This window comes from Puntigrus tetrazona, chromosome 20 (genome assembly GCF_018831695.1).
Source record: "Puntigrus tetrazona isolate hp1 chromosome 20, ASM1883169v1, whole genome shotgun sequence".
Taxonomy (NCBI): domain Eukaryota; kingdom Metazoa; phylum Chordata; class Actinopteri; order Cypriniformes; family Cyprinidae; genus Puntigrus; species Puntigrus tetrazona.
In genome coordinates this window covers 13,571,630-13,587,649 of record NC_056718.1, presented here as the reverse complement: position 1 = coordinate 13,587,649, position 16,020 = coordinate 13,571,630, and the positions used below count along the sequence as shown (strand labels likewise).

At 36.8% G+C, this 16,020-nt stretch overlaps 1 protein-coding gene across 1 annotated transcript in view; it reads right to left on the bottom strand.

The window, feature by feature from the left end:
* The window catches only part of syne1a (spectrin repeat containing, nuclear envelope 1a), a 99,430-nt gene extending 83,626 nt beyond the window's left edge, over positions 1-15,804 (bottom strand). Inside the window, exons 1-13 of the mRNA XM_043219862.1 lie at positions 15,699-15,804; positions 14,287-14,348; positions 8,319-8,414; positions 7,681-7,764; positions 5,900-5,920; positions 5,317-5,409; positions 5,022-5,200; positions 4,701-4,897; positions 3,600-3,709; positions 2,172-2,279; positions 717-854; positions 362-526; positions 104-216 (exon numbers count right to left, since the gene is read on the bottom strand). Coding sequence (XP_043075797.1) covers positions 104-216; positions 362-526; positions 717-854; positions 2,172-2,279; positions 3,600-3,709; positions 4,701-4,897; positions 5,022-5,200; positions 5,317-5,409; positions 5,900-5,920; positions 7,681-7,764; positions 8,319-8,414; positions 14,287-14,348; positions 15,699-15,804 — 1,472 coding nt within the window. The remainder of the gene's footprint in view (positions 1-103; positions 217-361; positions 527-716; positions 855-2,171; positions 2,280-3,599; positions 3,710-4,700; positions 4,898-5,021; positions 5,201-5,316; positions 5,410-5,899; positions 5,921-7,680; positions 7,765-8,318; positions 8,415-14,286; positions 14,349-15,698) is intronic.
* Between the last annotated feature and the right edge of the window lie 216 nt (positions 15,805-16,020).

The following is a 16,020-nucleotide window of genomic DNA, read 5'->3' as shown; positions in this document are numbered from 1 at the left end:
GCGGGTTGATAATATAATATAAAATTTTATTTATAGCCATCGCGAAATTAATATTAAATTCTATTATAAATTGAATCTCTGTAGAATCTGTTATGATGTTTACCTCTCTGTCATGTCTTGCAGTTGTTCCATGGGAATGGGGACATTATTAACGCATCTGTCTCTGTGTATTAACTGCAAGGTCTGCTTGTGTCTTTCAGCAAGCCTTAAGATCTCCTGCTCAATAAAACACAGATAAATGTAAGACTCAGAATTCATGTTAAAGGAAAGCAAAGTGAAGTTTAATGGATTCTCAGTAATCCATTCTCCAATACACCATACATGTTCCTACAGAAAAGCAGATTTCCTTTACTTTTTTTACCTGGTCGTGTAGTCGCTTTTTGTGAATGGCTTTGGCTGTCTCGTCATGGGCTTGCTGAGGGACCAGGTCATCTCGTAGGATCTTCTCTGCCTGATGTAACCACACTCCAACTTCACCTAAGGGATGAGGCAAACCACTATCCAGCTGTAGATGCCAATCCAAAAACTGCAACAAGAAAAATACCACATAAACTGTCACACAAATGTTTTCCCAAAAACAATACAACACCTTCTAAATCTGAATGTCCTCAAAGCTAAAAAATAAATAAATAAAGTAAATGGTCTAGGATTAGGGTTAGACTATTTATTGCAATTAGCTTCATATAAAATAAATACAAATCTATGGTTTATCTGACCCGTGCAGACAGTCTCTCCCAGGCCTGTTTGACCAGAGCCTGATCTGCAGTCAGCTTGCCGTCCTTCTGAGTGGACTGAATGCATGCTTCCACTTGTCTTCTCTGTACCTCAAACTGAACACGATAACGCTTGAATGTCTGAGAGAAAGAGAGAGTGAGTGAGTGAAAGAAAGACAGAACTACAGGAAATTGAATTACTGAAATTCTGAATATTTAAATAACATCCAATGTAATGCTAATAGGTGAAAGACAGCAAGATAACACAGCCTGTCCAAAAAATGACAAAGCAAGAGACAGAGAGAAAGAGAGACATGCCAAAAGCTGAAAAAGAATTTAAACAGCCAAATTGCACATGCATGTATTCATGCAATAATGGGCTCCAATTTTCCATTCTCTGCTCGAGCTCCGGTTCTTCTGAATATGGAACATGTCCGTGGGCGCTACAGAGAGCAACAGACGTTACTCACTGGTGTGTAGTGCCCATGATTATGAGAGCAACGAGTGCTCTCAGCTCTAATGTATATTAACATTGTCTGCATGCATATATGGGAGTGTGCTGAGTTTTAAGCAACCAGTGTTTTGTCTGGGTTCTACCATATTTTTCTATTTTTATTACATAGAGTCTTACGCATATGAGTATACACACAGTGGTGTCCAAAATCTCCCCATCTCAAATCATGCCTACTGGTTGAAAAATAAAGCAACATTCTCCCATAGGTCTATGTGTTGGAGTTTATCTATCGGTCTAACTTCAGGAAGATAATTTTTTAACAAAAAAAAGTTATGGACTGCAGCTTTACAAACATACCCCAGTTGACTAGCATGCATTTCCGATTTTCATACAAATTACTCTTTCTTGCAAAAAAGGAACTTATGAACTCTTATAAACCAAATCATTGGTCACTCATTCAGTCAGTAAATAAGCATATTCAGTTTCTGAAGAATCATATACTGAATACTGGAGCATCTGAAGTACATATATATTCCTTTTCTGCAGACAATACTCCAGTATTCAGTATATAATGATTCTTCAGAAACTGAATATGTTTATTTGTTACTTAATAAATTAGAGCATAGCTTGATGAAATGTTAACTCAGACATAAGTTCAGTATATTCACAAATAAGTTCAGACATAACCAAAGAATGATACACAATTTATTGAGGTATCAATTTGTGAATGGCTCTGAACAATTTCCTGTCTGAATGAGTCTGGTTAGGTTCATAAGAGTTCATAAGTTTCTTCTTTGCAAGACAGAGTGAAAATCGTTTTATTAAATTACATAAATTAAAAAATAAAGTGTTTCTACTAGCAGTCTAGACTGTTGTCTATTTTGTTTTGGATATCAGTATGAACAGTGGCTATTTACCCACTCAGGCGTTGGGTATCCAATTGATAACATGCATTGTCTACATTGCTTTCAGCCAATAGGTTCAGACTGAGACCCCGAGCTCACCTGATATTGCACAGCAAGACTTCCTCCATCCCTCTGGGCTTGAGCGCATTCTCTCTCCAACTGATCTGCCCACGCTTTCAGCTCCCTCAGTGTCTTACGCTGCTCCCTCTGAGAGAAAAAAAGAGCGCAGAGTTAGTTAGGATTGTAGAAACAAGACAAAAATCAAACATTTGCACAGATTTAAGGCCCTTGGGGAGCTCTACACTCATCATTTGCTAACCTAAAGTAATTTAATGCACTTTAAACCCCCGACTCAATACAATTTTGCAGTTCAAACATGCATTACTAATGCCACATTTATAAATCCAACGCAGACTTTACGCTCATGCTGTTTGCAGAGTTCCTCTCCTCCATTGTACGGATCTGCCCCAAACCTCTCCACGGGGGAGCAAGAAATCAGCTCTGCGGGGAAGATACTAATCATTTTACACACATTTACCCTCCCTATTATGAATTAGGAACAAGAGCGAGAAAGTGAGAGCAGTGTTCAGCTAATTCTAATGAAATTAAGCCCATTCTTCCGGCGCTCATTTTGGCATCATCCACGAGGCAATGCCTTTGGGTCATCAAAATGATTATATCATGACCTTGCCAACGTCTGCCGCTTGTTCTCCTCCCCGCCTTACCCCAGAAACTAATGCTGTCACAGGCATACAATGCCCTGAAATATTACAATCTACATTGTCTCAGTTTAAATGTATAACAAAGAGGTGAAAATGGTTCAAATTACAGAGACTTGTGTGTGACGGTGGCATGAGGGAACTATTGGTTTCAACAAAAGGACCAGGTGGTGACTGGATCAATTCAGTGCTTCAACTTGGTTATGAATCATTATTATTTTTTTAAGACTGCTACTAATGCTAATCATCAGGTTATCGGTATCAACGCAAAGCTAAAGGTCGTTATTGTCATGTAAATGCAAACCAGTTGTAATGCAAATATAATAGTAAAGGGAATAAAATTACACAGGGCATATCAAAGGCATACAATACCCTGGATTATTAAACCTGATCCACACAAAAAGAAATATTCACACCGTTCGTGATGAAAAGGAAGGCAAAATTCCACTGAAAGGATTTTAAACTACATGGCACAGCAGCAGGTGGAAGCAGGGGAAGAGCAGCCAAATCAAGCATAATGTGTTTTATACAAGCAAACCTACCTCTAACATTTCCTCAATGGCTCGAGGAGCAAGATAAAACTTGAGACAGAAAAGGGATGCACGTAAACAGCAAGACATTAGTGGACAAAACAGAGGGAAGAGTATAAAGAGAGATACATAGTGTAAGAAAATGGTAAGTTAGAGAGACGTGAATCCACAAAACAGACAAACTGTTGATAGTGTTGATAGTGGTCATTTAAGAGCATGAGACATACAGTGAATGGAGAGCTGGTTGAAGTATGGTATAGTAAAGATGAGAAATATACCTCCTCTTGTTGCCTCCCTTTCTCTGTCTCTTGGAAATCTGGGTGATGCTTCAGAAACTGTGCCACATATGTCATGATGGACTTCTCATCTGGCTTATCCACATCCACATCTAGATCACATTGAACAATATTAAAATGCACAGTAATTTTACAATTTTTAACAAAATGATAATAAAGTCCAGGTTGTACAAATTAACACCCTGTGTTTCAGATAAGGCCCATAGTAACAACCCCTATTAAAAAGCTTCCTTTCTTCCTAAAAAGATCTGTCATCCTCTTTTGTTAGAATATGTAGTCACTCATTGTGGCTCATTGTGCTGTGGCTAATTTGATTTAATTGATTTTTCAGTCACAGTCATTTTCTTTTAGATTTACCTCCCATCTCCTTTTTGTGCATCCATGCATTAATATTTAGTTTTAACACACCTTGAAATTAGCTACTCAAATTTTCAAATTTCAAAAGATTACATACACAATATGTTTTATTGGTGCATTTTAAAAAGGATTGCAGGCAGTAATTGCAACTTGAAACGTTTCTTACGTATTTGCCACAATTTGTTATTTTCTGTTTCCAGTCTTTAAGATCTAATATACAGATATAAAACTGTTTTGTTTAGTTTTTTTGGTCAAATAAATGCATAAATATGAAAATTTTATGAAAGATTCATCACTGATGGTTACCTATGCAAAAGAATCATGGCTGACAATGTTCCTTGACTTACCATTGACTATTTGTTCAGTCAGCATTACTGTGGCTAATGGGCAACTAATCGTTTAAATGTCAAACTTCATTTGTGAGACTCCTGTAGGAAGCATGAGGAAGCTCAGATGGTGTCTAGGAGGTCGAAGACTTAACCCCTCCATTAAATATTCATCAATCATATCCTCTGTGAGTGGCATGCTGCTAATTAGAATTTGAGCATTTGGTGCTTAGAGCCAAATTTAATGGACTCACAATTTAAAAGTACACAGTGAAAAAAAAATAAACTCTATCTATCAAGGTCTGTCTGTCACTATGCACAAACCAGCATATTTGCGAATTAACATCAAAAACAAACACGAACCACTATATATTTTATTTTTCTGTATGTCTGGTTTCACCTTCTGGGTCAAGTAATCGTGGGATGCCCAGTTCTCTCTCAGCCAAAGAGAAGGCCTCTTCTAGGTTATCCCTGTTGGGTCTCCTCCAAATACGTTCCATGTTAACCAGATGGGGTCGCAAAGCAAAGATGACAGCATGAAAAGCCACCCCTGAACGCCAGCTGGGGCCAAAGTCCTTCACATCCAGACCCAATCTCCTGTAAACACAAGCGTACGTATGTACATTATGTCAAAACCCAGGAAGAATGCAGTCATATGCTTTACTTAGGGAAACGGGATTAAAGAACAATATATCCATTCAATGCCTTGTACAGTTCTTACTTTGTTGCTGTGGTCTGGACCCATTTGAGCAGGGCTCTTTTGGCCCCGCCTTGAAAAGAGAGGCGGGGCTTGCGTTTGACAGGTGGGCTGCTGGTCTCAGTGCTGTTGGAGCTTTCCACTGATGAATTGCTGCTAGACTGAGGTTGTAGGGCTGGTAGATGGCTGGTGAGCTCTTCTATCTGAACAAGAAGATGCAAAGGGAATGTTATTACATGCTCTGTTATTTAATAATTATAGAAACTTTAAAGACATTATTGTTGAAGGACGGTTGAAATATTTATGGAAATATTTTTACCTGGAAATATAAGATGATGGTCCATATCAACCCAAGCACAATCGAGGGTCTGCCGTCTACCACATCTGTTGTGTTGATGTTAACTAATTTAATCTGTTAAGCAAAATAAAATAAAAACTGTCAAAATTTACTCACTATTCTGTCATGTCCATTCCAAACATATTGGAAGTAAATGAACAGCTTTCAAGCTAGATTTTCAGTGAATACTGACTAAAATTTATTGCAAGCATAAATTACTGAAATATAAAACTTACAAAATACAAATGAAAGATAAACAGAAATATAAAATCAAACAAATCAAACAAAAATATTAATATTAAACTGTAAATATAACAATAAAAGCTGATTCAAAATATTAATACACACTATCACCGTGTATAAAATATTCTAATATGAAAGAGAGCACTTCACAACTCACAAGGGTAAATAAGCAAATATTTTTTTTCTTTTTAGGATGCTAAATTTGTTATCACTTTTATCAAGTCAGTTCTTAATTTAAGGTTACATTTGGAGAGGTTCTGTTTCAGAAAGTGATAATGTCAATCATAGACATACAGACAGTCAAAAGAAAGGTCATACTAACCGGAGATCCTCTGTAGGCTGACTGAAATGGTGACAAAACAAAGGGGAGAAAGAAAGAGGAAGAAGAATAGAGGTCATTACATGCTGTAAACAAAAGTGTGTCCCATCAACTGAAGGACAGGTGATAAGGAGCCTCAGCTCTGTGATAACCTAAAAGTCTTCAGTGACAGGGCACACATACACCTATTGTTATAAACTCACCAAAGCATGTAGACCGAAAACCAGCCAAAGAAAAATACACACACACACACACACACACACACACACACACTCATAACATTTACATACTTAAAAAAACGCCCATTAATTTAAAATATTGTGTCCAATATTGCATGTAAAAGTAAGCTTCAGCATTATACAAAACAGATCTGTACTCTGGTTTCTCCCACTGTGCTCCACAGGGAATAGAGAGAGATGAGAGAGGGATGACAGAGACAGATAAGATGGTGAAAGACTGTAGCTTACGAAATGAATCCTCAGCTTCTTGAGAGATCAGATACTCAGAGACAGACAGACCACCTCAGGAGTGGGAGGCTTAGCTCAGCTTCATTCACTGACAGGCTGTATAATTACAGTCTGAAGCCCAGCTATACAGTAAATGAAATATCTGTGCTTCTCCCAAGAGAGATGATATGAAAAAATAACCTGTTTATAAAAGGGAAAAAAGGGCCCCATTTAAAATCTCAATGGTTTTACATTAGACAGTGACAGTAATCCTCTTCTTTTTATATATTATAACAGTGATACATTAAAATTATCTTTTGAGTGATCAAATATTTTTGTATAATGGCCATTAAACTGTATACACTACCTTTAAAAGGTTTAGGGTTGGTAAGAATTTAGTTTTTTAAAGCGATCAACAAGGTATTCATTGGAAAAGTATTTTGAAGTATTATTACAATTTAAAATAACTGTGTTCTATTTAAAAATGTAATTAATTTATTTAAGAGATGGAAGTTTTCAATTAATGTAATCCTTCAGAAATCATTAGAATATGTTTATCTGGTGCACAAGAAACATCTAGTAGTAGTAGTGGTAGTGGTAGTAATATATATAAATAAAGGTGTTTTATGAGGACAATGTCCCCTTAATTTAAAAGGCTTTAAAAACATACTAAATCGTGTTAAAAATGCAAAATCTAAAAATGCACAAAATTACCTTTAAGGGGTAATAGTTTGTACAGTATAACAACCATTACGTCTGTGGAGTTTCCCCATAAACCACAAATACCAACATGTGTGTGTGTGTATTTCGTATTGTATTGTCTGTTATAATTCCCTTTTTACAAGAGGGTCCTAATTTAGGGATTTATTCTGGAAAAATGCCTGACTGACTGTACATTAATTAGTCAATTTGTTCAGCTTTGGCAAACACAGTCAGAGAAACTGTATGTGGGAAGCTCAGCGAGCGCCGCATTTGGGGCACCATGACAGATTTATTATAAGTTGACTCAGGACTAAACCTCAATAAGGAGAATGATTCAGTCTGACGTGTCAGCATCACCTCATAAATCTTTTCTGAGCCATGAAGCATGTTCTAATTAATCCATAAATCCTTCATTTGTTGGTGATTTGAATGAAACAATTTCGAAGTTAGAATGAGAATTATAGACGAAATGAAGAACAGGGTTTTCCTTCTTTTTGTCTCTCGTGAGACAGTGTTTTAAAGCAAAAGAGAGCAGCATCAGAGAAGAGCAGGGAAGAGGTTGCGTAGGTCAGACTGAGTGGTTATGACCTAGAGCTGTACACCTGAGCAAATCACTCTGGGAATGGACTGCCTTACCCTCCTGCCCTCCAGAAACTTCAGTGCTCTTCCCACGTTAGCAACCCAGTGGATTCTCCTCAGCTTGCGGCCCTGTTCGCATGGCTGTCAGATGGGAGAAGACAGCACAGCAGACACAAGGAAAACGGAGATAGACAGAGGAAAATGTAAATACCCAGCATATATGAAAACGAACAACAACAACAACAAAAAAAAAAACAGAATGAGAGAGCTAGAGACCAGACAAGGAGGATAGTTATATATAAATAATACAGAGAATAAAAAATCAAAGGGCCATGTGCCACTCGCTATATTGATTGTTACAGCACTGCAAAGACCTGAGGCACCAGTAGCCTTATGGGATTGTTCACTGAAAGTGTGGGTATTCATGTTTGTGTGAGTATGTGAGCTAATAACACTGCAGTGACTACGTTGTGGGGGGGGTTTGTTTATAAAATGATCATGTATGCTATCATTTCAAACGATGCATTTTAAATTTTAGAATTTTAAAACAATGCTCATTCTATATAACAGAAATTTACATCTGACTGGGAAAACGGTGCTTGATACCATAAAACTCATCTGTACAGCCGTTAAGTAACTTTGAACAACAAAGGAAAATCGAATACCAAAGCAACCAAAAGCGCATTTTTTCGTACCAGCTTGTGACCAGACAGGACTTCAAGAAGAGCTAACAACATCACTCCATCTTTCACATCTTCAAAGAGATCCGAGACCACTAAAGGAGGATTACGCTGGGGAGGCAAAACAAAGCAGTGATGATTTGACGTTTTACTATTTAGACCTCTACAATGTCCAAAAAACAGACAGAATGACAGATGGAAGGACAGAAAGAACAATAGAGATAGAATGATGCGATAGAAAGAATGATAGACAGACCAAATAGAAGGACAGAATGATTGTGAGTGATAGCAAGACAGAAGATATATAGAATGAGACAGAACAACGGGAAGACTGAAATATACAGAAGAAAATATAAAGATAATTAAAATGACAGGATGATAAAATGACAGAATTATAGATAGAACAAGAGACAGATACAACAATAAACAATAAGATTATTATAGAATTATACAGTAGATTTGATAGATGGATAGATAGATAGATAGATAGATAGATAGATAGATAGATAGATAGATAGATAGATAGATAGAACAATTGAATATTAGAATGACATAGTTGTGACATGAGTTTGAATGAGCTTCACAGATTAAAGCGAGTGAATATTACTGTTGTCAGGCAGTGACAGTATTGAGCTTAAGAAGCATCTGAAGAGCCTGAGTTAAAGTGCTGATTCCAGAGACGCCACAGTCTGTCTGACCCGATGAAGCCCCTCCACTAATCCATCCACACAGACCCTCTTTACCCGGACGACACATCTAGGATTTCTCTTAAGACAGCAGTCACATGACTGGGATTTAGTGTGGAAAGCAGCCGGGTGGCAAAGTCATTCATGAGATTAATATGAAACAGTGAAAGCGAGTGTGAATGTGTGTATGCGTGCATGTGTGAGAGGGAGATGTAAAGGGGGTGGGGACATATTTCAAAAAGAACGGCAAAACAGAGAGAGAGAGAGAAAAAAAAAGTAGTTTAAAAGTGAAAGTCAACGGTTTCAAGAGAAACGAATGCGGGATGACCTTAATTAGAAGCAGAAAGGGAAAGTGAGTGTTTTTAAAAGATTAATTCTTGAAGCATTTTTGAGAGAGCAGGGGGAGGAATTGCTAAGATATTCTAATTAGCTCTAAATAATTCAAAAGCTAATTGGATAAAATCACCTTATAGGATATTACATTAAAAAGAGGCACTTTGAGTAATTATGCAACTAATGAAAATAAGAGGGAAAAAACACAAAGGCACAAACAGCAGGGCTTAACAAACTAATTATCTGTGTCTGGTTATTACTGATGGAAATAGATTGTCACGGCAGGCGCTGCTGATGTATTCAGCGGAGTGACAGCGTTTAGCTACGGTGCCTGCATGTTCTGTGCAACCCAATCAAAGTTCATGTGAACATACAAACGCCTGAGGGCCATTCGAACTGTTTTCAATATCAGTCAGAGATCAGAGAGACACTCTTAGAGGCAGAGACAAGTTCAATTAAGGTCGAGAGTAGGTCAAGGCATTAATCTGGTTTCAACTGCACTTTGGGCACTAAATCTTTTTTTAAATCATTTAATAACATCAAAAATCAGATTGATATTTTTTTATAGATTTATTTAATAATGGGGTTCAACACTGGACACCACTGACTTTTACTGAATAGAAAGTGTGGAAAATCAAATCAAGACTCAAAATAAAATAAAATAAAATAAAATAAAATAAAATACAATAAAAAGGTTTAAGAAGAACATGAGATGACAAAAATAAAGAAATAAAGTAAGGGACATATTGTTTACAAAATTAAATACTTAACCTTTATGTTATCACTGTAAATATTTTATTTGAAAAACTCACTAGACATACATACATATATATATATATATATATATATATATATATATATATATATATATATATATATATATATATACAGTACTTTTAATAGTGAATAATCTTTATAATTAAAATAAAATAACATAGTCAATATAATTAACTTCATATTTATTATAATCTACCTCTAATAATTAACATTAACAATACATTTTATATTTGTTTCTTTTCCACTTTCCATGGACCCTCTAGCATATCCCCGCATCCCCATAATATAGACAGTATTTTTAAAAAGACAGACATTGTTATTAAAATAGAGAGCTCTTCTAAAGCAACTAAGAAGAGACCCGTCAAGAAAGCAGTGGGTGCAGTTTATGAACCTGTGGGTAAAAAAATGACAAAATTGAGATTACTGCTTACTAATCTGTGTGCACCGATTATTAAATTGAGGTTACAGTATGTGAATCTGTGGGCACTGATTACTGAATTTCATAATTCAGAGAGAAACCTGATGGGGCGTTGATGTATGTCTAGCTACAAAGCAGGTGCAGGCAGCAGGGTGTCCGGGTGGCTGCTGTGGGCTCCTCACCCATGCTAACTGTCAAACACATGAGAAACGAGCTCATCCTCAATATTGGGCATGCCATAATTAAGCCCTAACCCTGTCTGAGAGGATTTGTCAAAATTGAAATGGAGGGTGGCCTCTTATGCATTCCCTTTCTTTCAATCGCTCTCCTCTCTCTCTTTCTCTTTCTCTCTCTCTCACTCTCTCTATCTCTCTCTCTCTGTCTCTAGTGGCTAATCAAGTTGAAGCTCTTAGGCAGATTAGTGCTTCAGTCCTGCCTCTCTGATGTCCTTCAAATTTGCAAGCACATGCATGAGTAAAGAGACCTGAGGCACTATGAGTCCTGTGATGGTATCTTTTAATGAACGGTTTTCGAGGATTTTGGTAAATCTTTTAATGCAATGCTGATCAATTCTGTGGGAATTGATTATTGGGTTGAACCAGGATCTTGGCTGAAGCTGAGCAGTTGAGGATCTTGTGAGAAGTTTTCGCCTTTTCAGTTTTATAAGATATGAACAGAATGTTTTCTGTGATTTCAAAGAAACAGTTCACCCTGAAATTAACCTTTCTGTTCTTGAAAAGCTTGAATAGCTTTTGCACGTAGAACACAAAAGGTAACACTTTGAAAGCGTGTACCGGATAACCTTGTCCATACAATTACACTGAAAAAGGACTGGAGGTTTCAAGCCTAAAACAAAAGACACAAAATCCATAAATTTATTATAAAAGTACACTGTTTCTAGTGTACCAAGGTCATAACATATCTTCAAATGAGAAAAAAACCGAAATTATTCACTAACAATCCTCCCCTCCAGTGAACTCCAGTGAGTTCCAGAGACTGATTCGTATATGAATCATTCAGAGCGGTTCTTTGAACTGGATCGACTGAATTATTAAAAAGATCTGGCTGAAATGAATGATTCTTTCATGAAATCACTATCCATTTGTTTTCCTCTTGTATTCCAGTTTCAAATCGTGTTTAAAGTGAAAATTCATGACATTATTTGCATTTTTGTATTATTATGAATATAACTACTGGTCCATTTGCATACATTTACAATGAGCAATACATGAGGAGTGATACACAGGAACATGCTCAAATGTTAATGCGTCACTGAATATTACAAACTCAGCAAAGCACAGTAATATGAAAAGCTACCAGCGGGCATTTATGTCAACACACAAAAGGCTGTTAGGCAACATCTCCATCACTTACTAGTCAAACTTAGAACTAACAGACCTAATTTAGTCTGCACACCTAATTACATTTCATCATCTATCATGGACCGTGGGTGTATCCTCTAATACTCTATTGATACTTGTATAAAGGAATGAGAGGAGAGATAGAAGTGGTGTGTAATTCTCATTCTGTGTTATCATACACATGCTACGAATTAATCCAAAGCCTTTGGGCTATGAATTATGGAGCTGGAAAATCACTGCAGATGATTTGCATTAGCTATCTGGTGGAGGGCTAGAGAGATATTTTGGCCAGAAATACCTGAAACCCAAATGTAAACCGGTGAGCACTAATATAGCACGTACAATTTCTCTTCAGACCAATACCATCCTGTCAACAATGTAAGAGTCACATTGATTTCCTGCTATTTGGCACATGCATTCTCAAACTTCTCCTTCAAATGCTTGAGAGTGCTATCACCAAGGCAACATCATTCAGCAGCAGGATGAGGTTAAAGGGCAACAGCAAAGAAGTGGGAACAGCGGGTGCCAGGGATGGCATGGTGGTATTTGGCTATTGAACAAATTATTTGGATTTGCAGGATACAATAAACGTAATTGATTCTGACAGATGTAGAAGCAGTTCAAATAGTTCTCTATTTGCAATTTTAATTAGATGATCTCCATTTTTGTCCTTCCTGCACACATTTTATGAAATAAGTCTCATGTCTATTGAAGCAATAGGATCATGTCGCATCTCTTTCATACAATAGGACTGCAGGTCCAAGTTAATATACGGCGAGGTTTTATTTTCTTCTCCGTTTCTCGTTAAAGCAGTTCACTGAAAGCAAAATCTTGATCTGGTCCAGATTACATTTTTTTCTTTAATAAACTATCACAATTTATTTTTTATTTATTTATTTGCAGGAATTCATTGATAAACAAAAATTAAACATTGTTTGTTTAATTAAAAAAATTGTTTCAAAAAATTATACTTTTATTCAGCAAGAATGTGCTAAATTTATGTAAAAAAGTGATAGTAAAGACATTGTTAGAAAAGCTTTCTATTTTGAATAAATGCTGTTCTTCTACAGCAAAGACAAAGGCTAAACTTAAATATGCTTTAAAATCTGTAGAGTGTTTATACACCAGAAAGCATCTATCTGTGCAGTAGCTGTTCAAATAGAAGTGGAAACGCCAAACTTGAGGATTCCTGTCAGAGAAATAATCAAAGACTAATTCATAATACTGTCATCTTGAAACACACTGATGCTGTGAATCTCACTGCCAACTCTAACTGACAGGTCCAATATGTCCATGACAGATGGTAATGAGCAAACAGATAAATAAATAAAGGCTAGGGAGTGTACAAACGTCAAGTCTTCGGTGGATAACATTTTACGCTGGAGGGGCGCTGATGTGCAACCTAATACAAAATGCCACGTCAAGACGCATTCCCCACAGATTGATATTTCAAGTGAATTTCCTGCTCCTCGTCACAGAAGATTAGCCAAGTCAGGTCTTGGTGATCATACTGGAATTATCTGGAGTGGCGGCTAATTAAAAAAATGGCTTGACCAGTCACTCTTTACACACAAATCAATAAGCCATCAAGCTATTATTACACGCATATCAAAGGGCCAAATGCTTGTGTCCCGTTTGTCATGCAAATTTATACCATCACCTGTCGATGGGTAAGCTTTTAATAATGTTCCCCATTGTGATAATAGACATTCACATGATTTAACAGAATATTTTGGGTTCAATATAAGTTAAGATCAACTGACAGAGCAAAATGCGGATTACAAAAAAATAAATATTGGGTTAAACTTTATTTTGATAGTCCACTTTACATTCACATTCAGTAAGCAATTTTGCAACTACATGTCAACTAGGAGTCTTTAAAGTTTTAGCAGACTTTATTTTGATTGGTTCCGTAACTTTGCATATCCGCTTATTCTACTAACCCTAAACCTATAGTGGAATATCAAAATAAAGTGGAACCAATTTGCTAATTTTAACAACCCCTTTCTTACAAAGAAAAAGTTGGGTTACAATAGTGTATTATACTGTATTATCATAACCTGTGCATTCCTATTCTGTTAAGTCCAAAAAGCAGATTTATCGTAAGTACAATATTACACAAGACTGTGACATAGCATTTTATTTCCTTACATAATGCTGTTGCACAGTTGTCTATAGGTAAATCCTGTCAGCAGACTCACTGTACCCTGGTAGAATGAGGCACAGTAACTTAAAGAGGAGATTAAAATGTATGTTCACGTCGGACCTGGACTGGTGCCACCAGTCTTGTGACAGATTAAAACTGCACTTCTGAGAGAAGTGGCTATAAGAGGCTTCAGATGCTTTTTTTCTCTCACAGATGAATGGATGCATGTTGATTCAGAAATCTCGCACATGACTCGGCTCACCTTTGATAGATGAGAGTTGATCCATTTTGTAAAGGTCCGCTTCTGCACAGCTTCCTGCTCATCTAAAGGAAAGACAAAACACAGAAACACAAAACCAGAATCCTGAGTAACACAGCTGATCCTAAATCCTATAAAACATGAGATACTACCACGTGACCCATTAAGAATCACAATTAAAAACCATTTCCTTTTTATTTGACTGATCGTTTAAATATTTTCTTTCAAAATACAATGATCATGTCTTAAATAGTTTTTTTGATATTTACACTTTTACACATATTTAGTCATTGGCTATAGAGTGCACTGCTAAATAAATTACTTACATTTTAATCGCAAACACTAAATATAAATAACCTTTTTGATTCTCACATAAGCAACATATTTAAACTAGGTAATGGTTTACACAAATTTTCACAAGTTCGTTTACAATAATATTTCCTACTCCATCCTATAAGCAAATGAAAACAGCGTAAACATGTCAATCAGAAAACAAAAGATCCTGCTCCGATTTTGAACTGCAAGGTGACAGTAATATCCTTTCTCCTAACAGTTATATCAGCAAGAGATGACAACTGATGCAGAGCCAACATCTTTAATGAAAGCATTGTCTGATGGATTACACTGAAGCCGGTCACTATGTCACGCACCGTCTGTGTGTGTGTGTGTGTGTGTGTGTGTGGGACTAAGCTCATGAATAATGCAGACCACATGTGCCACTGTCATTTGTGCCTAAAATCTAGTATTTTGTGAATTAATAGTTCGATCAAGTCTGTTTCGGAGCTAAAGCAATCAAATATTGATGAGAAGAGGAGTATGATAGATGGACAGAGCAAAAAAGATTTGCAGCTGCATTGGTGTGTACTGGTGTGTGTGTGTGTGCATGTGTGTGCGTGTGTATGTGAGAGAGAGAGAGATAGTGTGCTCAGCTCACCATCATAAGGACAGGGTGACTTTGAGCGGGAAACACAGATGCAAACTCACTGTATGTGCATTTAACACATATACACCCACAAAACACTGCACCAATGTAATTATAAACAGGCATCTTTTTTCAAATTCCTAATTAAATTTCCAAAACAACCATGATTAATCAACACTTCCTTGACTCTCTCTCACACAGTCAGAAATGATCCACAGCACATCCAGGAACCAGCTGAGATCACTGTCATTGCCAAAAATTGAAGTTATAAATAAAACATTGATCACTGGAGTACACTTTACATGGATGCTATTTCAGTCTTTCTATTAATTAAATCTGTCTCTCTGTAATTAATTGTTAACTAAGAGTGTAAAATGCTTTTCACTGCATAGAAGAGTCAGATATGCTGTCAAATCTGACACTGCATATAAAATGTGCACACGTCCATCATTGACACCAGATGCATTCGTAAACAAGTCTGCCAGTCTCTTACCACGCAGGTGTCGAGAAACCCCTTGCACTAAGTTGAGGGATGTGCCAGAATTCTTTTTGGCAGCTATATCCTCCCATCGTCTTGGCACCTTGCCCTTCACGTCCATTCCTAGAATGTCTTTGTGATCCTAAGTTCATGAAGAGCACATCCACCCGTGATGGTCAAAGGTCAACAACTCCTGACCTTCCTCTTGAGGAGCTTTTGATGTTGCTCGTCAACACAGAGGAAGACCTTCATGCACCTCTTCTTTAGGTTCCCTATATCATCATATAAATGATCAGAATCAAAATCTGTCCATGTCCTTCCAACGCAATAGAAGAAA